Raw genomic sequence first — 9,593 nt, forward strand, 5'->3', positions numbered from 1 at the left:
TGCTAGAATGGATGGATCACTGGTCTGTTCTGCTATAGTGGCTCCCATGTCCTTGTAGTAAATGCTGTGTAGAGCTTTTCTGTACTGATGTGCTATCTGGAATTTGCATTTTAGTCTTCCATACCAGTCTATTGTACCAGGAGCAGTTGCCTATTTAAAGCATCCATCTTCTCACATCAAACTACTTAATATTTTTGTTCAGGGGTCAAGGATGTAGTGCAAATATATTATACATATTAATTGTTATAGAACAGAAGCAACACCAAGATAGGATAGGATAACTCAAGATACGATAACTGAATTTTATTCAGAAAAATATTTATTGCTTGAAAAAATAAGTCATCATAGGTTTTATGTTTAACATAGGTTTCCTAGTACTATGAAAAGTCATCACATTTTCCCACAGATTATTACGAGTAAGGTGAGCTTTTTCATAGTTAAAGTGATTTCATCTTCTCTTAGAAGGTTATTTACAGTTAATAATGTTCTTTCAAGAGAAAAAGAGTTTTACTACTATCTTGAGCAATCCAAGGATACAGTAGTATATTAGTCTTCACCAAGATTAGGTTACTTTGTTGTTAGCTTTGCAAAAACTGGTTATCTTTGGGGTTCTTTTTAAGCTGAAGGTTGCACGGTTAGTGAAACTATTAGTTCATTTTGCTAATTTTGGCAGTGATTATTTTGTGATAAAACTAAGCATATTACGGTTCAAATAAACTATCTCAAAAAGTATTATTTTAGAAATATATGCAGAAGTTCTGTTTTCATCATTTTATGCTGTAGGCCAACACAAAGAGAAATTATAAACAATTTGTTCTTTGGTCTGTGGAGGATCCAAAACTTGCTGGTTATTCTGAAGAGGTTAAGTCAGTTTTCAATCCTGTAATATACAAATTCAAAGGGGTCGTTGAAGTTATCAGAAGTGTGCAGGCTGACTTTGTATAATCTTTTTAAAGCATGTTTTCGTCAGTTTTACTTGATTAACATTGGGGACACTTTTGCTTTGTGCAGGAGCAGCAGTAATACCTCTACTGTTGTCATGGCTTAATGGAGCCATCAGCCAAGACCCAGGCAGCTGCTTGCTCACTGCCCCACCAGCAGGGTGAATCAGAAGGGTAAAACCTGAAAAACTCGTGGGTTGGGATACACACAGTTTAAAAGGGAAAGCAAAAGCCCCACACACAAGCAGAGTGAAAGAAGAAATTAATTATCCACTTCCCATGGGCAGGCAGGTGTTCAGCCGTCTGGACAGGATGGCAGGGCCCCGTCCTGCATGACAGTAACTTGGGAAGACAAACACCATCGCTCCAAACATCTCCCTTTCCTCCTTCTTCCCCCCATTTTGTATACTGATCTTGATGCCACATGGTCTGGAATATCCCTTTGCTCAGCTGTGTCCCCTCCCAACCTCCCAAGCACTCCCAGTCCCCTCACCACCATGGCAGTACAAAAAGCAGAAAAGGCCTTGGCTCTGTGTGAGCCCTGCTCAGCAATAACAAAAACATCACAATATTATCAACCCTGTGTTCAGCACAAATCCAAAGCACAGCCCCACATCAGCCACTGTGAAGAAAGTTAACTCTTCCCCAGCCAAAATCGGCACAAACAGCTGAAAGCTTAAATATTGTAACCTATATTAGACTCTTCTGGGTCCTAACCTCAGGAGAGTGCAGGGTGGGATGGTGTTTATAGCAATAGTAAAATTTTAAATTTCTACAAAATCTGTATTATAATCACTAACATGGATTGAAACAATATTATTTCAAAGTAGTAAGTATTTTGTGTCAATACTTGACATTTGAAGTGGACTGCAATATGGCGCATAGCTATATTTCTAACTATATTCTCATTACTCTTCTAAGCATTTTTAGCATTTAAAACTTCCATGGAATAACTAATTGTTTGGATTTTGCTAGATCCGAATAGCAAATTTTATTTCTCTTTTTAAGTATCAAGTCAATAAACATGAAAAATACAGAGTGTTATGAAAGCATTAAAAAAAGGGACAAGCTATTCCATCATTAGGAATGGAGATGAGGAAAAAGAAACAAGGAATGTGGAATGATGAAAACAAGTACTGAAAAAAAGAAAGAGTGAAATCTCTTAGTGGTAACAATCACAGCAGAAACCTAGGACCAGAAATTATTCCTCAAAAGTATTGTGTGAGTCAGTCTCTTCTCTCAGTTAAGAAGTGATAGGACAAGAGCATGCGGCCTTAAGTTGTGCCAGGGGAGGTTTAGATTGGATATTGGGGAAAATTTTCTTTACCACAAAGGTTGTCAGACATAGGAGCAGGCTGCCCAGGGAAGTGACTCCATTCCTGGAGGTATTTAAAAAGCATGTAGATGTGGCACTTCGTGACATAGTTTAGTGGGCTTGGCAGTGCTGGATCAACGGTCATATTTTTTAATCCAAAAGGTCCTTCCCAACTTCAGTGTTTCTATGGTTCTGTGATTATTAACTTGTTTAAAGTGAATACACCTGGTTTGGCAAACTAGGCATGGTGGAAATGTGTGATACAGTGTAAGGCTTAAATATCAAGTACTACAAAAGGATACAGGCTTTTGTAGGTAATTTAGCACAGCTCCAGTATTATGAGTTAATGAGACAAACAACACTTAAGGAAATTGGTTTTTGAAACATCTTTTTTGAGACAGAAGTGGCTGTGGGAAACAGTGATAATTAAAGAGATTAATCCATCTTTAAGACTGGGTCTATCATGGTATTTAGGATATCAAACCTCATTGCTGTATGCATTAAAAACTACTTCAAGTCCTTGGTAAAAAATTGCTTTTCTTTTAATTTTCTTTTAATGATAAGGGGGAGAAACTTGGATTAAAAAACTCCTTTGCATGAAAAGAGAGATGATGAGTTATGTTACACAAGAAGAAAAACAAATGTGGATGTTGAGACAGGGCAAACAGAAGCTACAAAATTTGCTTACAAGAGTTGTATTACACAGAGTACTTAGTGATAGTTGCAGATTTCATTAGAGACACAAACATACTTCCTCTCTTCTGCTGCATTGTGTTTACAAAATTATTTGTAAAGCTCTTGGACACACTTTTGCAAGGAATAATGGCAGAAGCCTGATTCAAGAGGCTTATTTTGCTTGTAGCATCTCAATTAAAAACGTTTTTTAAGAAATGGAAAAAGGTTAGATGTTAGTAATGTATTTCCTCCTTTAAAATTCCCTTTGTTTTATGGCCTTGACATTCTTTCTGCCTTGTTCATACTCTTGTTCTCTTGCCTTGATTCAAAATTTATACTTCTTTTTAATTGTCATTTGACAATTTTCTTCACTTGATATACATTTTGATAAGTCTCTTTCTCTCTGTTTTTGTTTCTCATTCTTATGTTTTCTAGTCTTTCCCTTCCTCAATTTTTTTGGTAGTCTCTTAACTGTCTCTCGGTGTTTCTCAAATGTCTCTTTTCTTCCTGTGCCACCCACTACTCTGCTGGGAGCAGAGAGAGTGCCAGTGAGTTCATTCTTCCAGAACAGTCTAATTTTTTTTTTCCTTGAGAGAGAGATCTCCTTTGCTTTCATCTGTGGATTCTCATGTTTTCTCATCTGTTCACTTTAATTACTTTTCTGTCCACTGCCTAGGTATCTTGAGGATGGTGGAAGAAAAGTGCTAGAATGTTCCGTACATTAATGATTTTTGTTTACAATTCAATGTTTACTGTATTTGGAGGAAAATTAGCATTAAGTAGAATATAACTTACAGAAAGCAGTAGTGTTTGAGTACCTGTCACTGTTTTTGTTTTAAACATGGATGCGTTGTGAAATTGAGAAAATAGGAAGCCTGTTAATGGCAATCAATGTTCAACTCAGAAACAAATGGTACTGCTATTAATTATGGTTCATATTGGTCCCATTTTTTAGACAGCCTGTACAAAACAACTGAATTTCTTGATACAAATACTTAATCCTTGTGCATTCATTTTAGGCAACTTGATGGAGAGAACCAATAACTATCATAAAACACAGCCATGATGTTCAAAATTATGATACTCTACATTTTATAGCAACATGGTTAGTTGCTTTATTTATTTTGTATGCATTTACCGTAAAAAGAAGGAGTATGGTACCAACTTCAGTATTATATGCAGGCCCCTCCAAAGTGCAGGCACCTGCCTAAAACTGCTTAAGAATTTACTGCTGCTCTGCCAGAAGCTACTACCCTTACAACAGAATTGGCAGGATGTAACTTTTGCTCACACTTGTTGATGACTTTCTGTTTAAAATGCTGATGTAGTTGAGTGCAAGATAATGTCCCAGGTTTACCTTCAGGCTCCAGGAGGTTTGCTCTGTAGGGCCATCTGTGCAAGGAAAGTCAAAGGGGCCAGTAGGTGGGTGGTAGCAGACAGCAGCTATATCAGTTTGAAAAACAAGTGTGGTCTTAGGCAATACAGCTTTGCACTTTCATTTCACTTAGTATAAAAATCATTGATGCATGAGTGTACCTGGAAGTTTCAGCTTTATCAGTAGAACAAAAGCATAGTGCTTCCTTACTCTTGCCAAGATTCAAAATTATTCAGTTCACTGATTGCCACTTCAGTTTCTCCCTAAAGGGGTTCTGGAAAGGCCAAAGCTTTTGGACCATGGGACTTCTTTTTATGCTACACTTAACATGACTACTGCCTGTCAGCAGCTGGCTGGCTCACACATCTCAAAAGCAGAGGGATTACAGTATATCACATCTTTTCTTACAAGTACCGTCTCACTAGAGTAGTTCAAAAGAGCCTGATCTGTTTACTGACCTGAGAATATCACTAGACCACAAGAGTACTATTGTACCTTTGAAATCCTCTGCTGTCTCTGAAACTGTCTTAAATTAATTTGTGTATTTCAGTGTAACATTTCAAGACTTTCCATTTTTGGAATACAGAAGAGAGCCAGCTACTGAGTGTTCTTAAGTAATAATGAAAGGAAAGAAATGCAGGGCATCGTCTCCCCCATTACAAGGGGTAGGACCGTGGTCGACTTGTAGGATGCTGTCATCTGGTTAGGGTAAAAATCCACCTCTTCAGCAATTAATTCATGCAAAGATTGCTCATTAATTTCTGTTAAGATGATGAACATCTTAACAGAAATCTTGTGATGGTGTCTTGTATTTACGAAGAACAACTTGCACAACAAGGTACTTCAAAACCAGAGTAATCAGTTTTGGCAAGCTATTTTATTTTACAACTTTTCAGCCTAAAAACTAAGCTGCAAAATTGAGGTTTTGTTTTCTTTTGAGTTTTACTTGGTAGAACTGATTACCTCTCTCTCATCCTTTAAATTTTGAAAAAAAGTGGACTTTAAAATTGAATGTCTCTCTTATATAAAATGAGCTGTCAACAACCAGTGATAAGCACAAGTTAGTGGGTTCCTGAAGACCAGAGACACAGAGATAAAGTTACTGCTTTCAGCACAGTGACTGCAGAAACATGACTGGGCAGCCAGCTCCTCACTGAAACCAGGAGCATGCAGAAGGGAAGAGAGCTATAAATTGAACAAGGAAAAGTCTTATGAAACTTGTATTTGTGGAACTATGCCCTAACTTGGAAAATTATGCAAAGGCAAACTTCAGTTAGAGGAACTTGAGTAAGATTAATATAAATACAAATGCTTAATATAGAAATAATTACTAAATGCTTCCTGTGTTCCTTTAAAAAAATTAATTGCTTTTGAAGAACAGTATTCACTGTGATTCACTGTTCATGTAGGTGCAGAACTGATCTACCTGGGAAGATGAGTGACTTGCTAAAATAAATTTAAGATCACAGAAGGAAAATATTTCTTAAAATCTCCACTGCAGTCTGTGTTTATTTTGCTTTACCTCTGAGATGTTGCATCTAAAATTGATTCTGGGAATATCAAAAAGTTTCTTAATATTGGCTTATTTTTAATCACAGCTGGGAGTGTCTTAGTGGAAAGTTATGAATAAGAGTCAGAGACTATGACTTCTTTCAGCTCTTGGGGAGAAGTAAATATTGCTTAGTCTGAATCTACTGCATCTAATTTGCAAACTACCTGGGGCACTGTATGGCCTGATGCAAGAATTAGAGATGCATTTACTTTTAATTCCTGTTAGTTGTATCCTGCTGGTTATGTCCTGTGCTATAGTATTCTTTGAAAACCCGATTTGATGAAAGGACTAAGTGTGACTACACTTCTACTTACACTCCTGTAACACACTTTAAAACCATGCACCGAGGAATGACTCCGTCTCTTAGGCCTGTACTTTATTCATACTAGGACAGAGGGATTTGATATGTGTGCTCATCTTTAATAAATTGAGAAGAATATGACAAATGCAGAAAGCATGTTAGCTAAAATAAATTACTTCAGTCCCTCCACTGTGAGACAATGTTTTTATAATTAAACTACAAATATGCAACCATGAGTCACTCTGATGGTACATTATGTTATTCTGAATTGTAGAGATGACTAAAAAAACAAGTTTGGGTGTTAGTAGTGTGGACAAGGTTATAAACTACCTAAGTTTCTTACATTGGAAATAACTCCTTAAGTATTTATGAAACACATATGTCAAGAATCAGTTGTGATGAAAGTTCTCAATTTTTGTTTTTAGTAATTTTCTAAAGCATTCAAGCAGCTCATATATGGTCTATAGCTTTGATTTTTTTTTTCTGGTTTCTTTAATAGTACTATATTGTAATCTGCAGTAACTGAGCTGGTTCTCCCTCCCTTTCATTATGTATGGAGATTTACACTAAAGCTCTTAGGAAACTGTTTAGTTCAAAATGTCATACATCTTGCAAGAGACCAATAAAGCAGTGTTCATTGGCCACAACTTTCCTTTTGAAACTTGCTCGTTTTCCTGGATTTTATGTCAACAAAGACTGTTGACAAAGACATTCTATAAAGATTAATATGCTTAGATTCAGATCAGTATATTTCTTAAGTTATCCTATCAAAGTCAAAGGCATTTTTGAAATTGATCACACAGAATCCAAAGGTTAAGTGTGGTTTTTGCCTAGATATACGAGTTGGCCCTGAAGAAATAATTTACCACATCTCTGGGCAACCTTTTCCAGTGTTTCACCACCCTTGTTTTAAAAAAAAGTCTTTCTTGTCTCATCTGCTCTTTTGGTTTAAAACCTTTACCCTTTGTCCTGTAACTACAGGCCCTGCTAAAAGGTCGGTCACCATCAGTCCTAGTAAGTCCTGTTGTGTACTGCCATAAGATCTCCTGAGAGCCTTCTCTTCTCCAGGCTGAGTGGTCCCAGCTCTCAGCCTGTCCTCACAGGAGTGCTGCTCCATCCCTCTGATCATCTTTGTGGCCTCCTCTGGACTCTCTCCAGCAGGTCCATGTCCTTGCTGTGCTGTGACCCAGAGCTGATGCAGCACTGCAGTGGGGTCTCAGCAGAGCAGAGCAGAGGGGCAGAATCCCCTCCCTGCCCTGCTGCCCACCCTGCTCTGGGTGCAGCCCAGGACACGTGTGGCTCTCTGGGCTGTGAGTGCCCATGCCTGGGGCATGTCCAGCCTCTCAGCCAGCAGCACCTGTAAAATCCTCTTGGCAGAGCTGCTTCAATCCCAGGTGTGAGATCTAGTGCTTGGCCTTGTTGAACCTCCTGAGGTTCACGTGTGCCACTTTTCCATTATGTAACAGTGATGTTTTCAGATTACTGGAAATTTGCTGAAATTAGGAAATCTCTAATGGGAGGAAAACTTCTAATGAACAGTAGGAAAAACACTGAATTGAACAAGGCATTTGTTTAGTCTGGTATTCTGAGAATTAAAAAGCATGATCTGAACCAAGTTAATGTGAAGCAGCAGGACATGAAGCATTCCCCTTTTGATCTTCTGTGCACCTACTTCAAGCATTTTCCATGTAAACTCTTCCCCACTTTTGTAAAACCCTCCACCCTGGTGAAAGGTGTCTAAAGTGACTAATCGGAAAACTTGAGATACACTCCATGTTCCTGGGGAAAATTTGCCATACATTTTGGAAGATATGCTAAATAGAAAAAATACAAGAAAACAGAGTTTAGTATGTGAAATAAAATCCAGCGAAAACTATATCTGTATTTAGCTGTATTTTTGAAAAGTAGTCTTTACAAAATTATCACCTTATAATATAAGGGTCTTGTAAGAAATTAAAAAAAAAAAACCCACCAAAACACAACAAAAGAAACTCAGGTCAGTTCTTTTCAGTTCTTTTTTGCTATGACCAAAAATAAATCAGAAATCTTACCATGCATATTATAATTACAAATTGTAGCTTCCATTCTTTCACTGAGTTGAAGTTTGATTTTTTTTGTAGGATGTCACATGTGCTTCAGTTTGAAGACAGAAGCAGAAAGGTGAAAGATGCAAGCATGCAGGATGAAGATACTTTTGAGATCTATGATCCACGGAATCCTGTAACTAAGAGGAGAAGAGAAGAAAGCAAGAAGATAATGAGAGAAAAAAAGGAAAGGAGATAAAAGGAGTGTAAAGTTAGCCAGAGCTGCCTTGGAAAGTGACTGCAATAAAGCACTGGCTCTTTTGTAAGCTGATCCTAAAAATACCACTGGACAAGTGTGAAAAGGAATCTCTCAAGAACCTGTCGTGCAGTTTTGAAGCAGCGCTATCATTTTTTTCTTAAGTTGTGCCGTTAAGTGCTCTCACTGCATTTGTTATCCAACCTCTCTAAAGGTTTTTAGAATGATGTACTTAATAAAACAGCTGACTTGACTTTTGTCCGTATTTTAATTACAGTAGTCAATCAAAATATGGTAATCATTAATTTTGTTTAATCAAAATATGGTAATCGAAAAGTTTTTGACATAATGAATCTGAATTTGTCTAAGTGAGGATCAGGTTAGAGGATGGAAGCCCCATCTGCAGGCTTTTAAGATTTTATGGAAGTACAATTTTAATTATTTTCACTGTTCTTTAAAAGACGTAAATTTTGCCTGACTGAACCACTCTGACACAGTATTAAGATTGTGCCATACTTTTTAGAATGGTCACAGCTTTCTTTAAACAAGCTAAGTTTAGTTTGAGAATCTGGCTATTGCCTCCTTCTTCTGAAATACACATTCCAGTACAGATCCCATCTTGGGAATTGGGATAATACATTTTAGATGTATTATTTCACTATCCATACCACATGAATAAAAAAAGAGAATCTGAATATGCTGTAATGGTTGCTTAAGCCACTTGTTGCTTGCAATACCAGAAAGATGCCTTCAATAGAATTTTCACTGTAAAGTGGCAGGTAATGAAGATTGGTTTGTTAATTAGTCCAGTACAGAAACAAAAGGAAATATGATCAGTCTCATTAAAAGCATAACCCTGGTTTAAATAATTATTCTGTCATCTAAAATTGAACTCACTTGAGCTCAAGCTTCTAGTTTATAGATTTTCCTCATATTTTACAACCCTGGATGTTAATATTTTTACAGATAAACAAGAATTTTCATTGCTTCTTTACAGCAGTTCTGCTGCCACAAGAACATGAATTACCCAAATAGCCAATAGCTAAAAAGAGTGAACAAGGTCATTAAAAAGTGCCACCAGAGAGTGTTTTTGCTGATGTTGTTTTTAGAACAAGTTCAGTAAGGTATGGTGTCCTTATCAAGCTGCCACTGCC

At 37.2% G+C, this 9,593-nt stretch overlaps 1 protein-coding gene across 1 annotated transcript in view; it reads left to right on the forward strand.

The window, feature by feature from the left end:
* CWC27 (CWC27 spliceosome associated cyclophilin) overlaps positions 1 to 8,692 on the forward strand; it is a 93,011-nt gene extending 84,319 nt beyond the window's left edge. Inside the window, exon 14 of the mRNA XM_084225959.1 lies at positions 8,280 to 8,692. Within this exon, the coding sequence (XP_084082085.1) occupies positions 8,280 to 8,442 (163 nt within the window). The 3' untranslated portion in view covers positions 8,443 to 8,692. The remainder of the gene's footprint in view (positions 1 to 8,279) is intronic.
* Positions 8,693 to 9,593: the final 901 nt, after the last annotated feature.

This window comes from Fringilla coelebs (genome assembly GCF_963513975.1).
Source record: "Fringilla coelebs genome assembly, chromosome: Z".
NCBI lineage: Eukaryota > Metazoa > Chordata > Aves > Passeriformes > Fringillidae > Fringilla > Fringilla coelebs.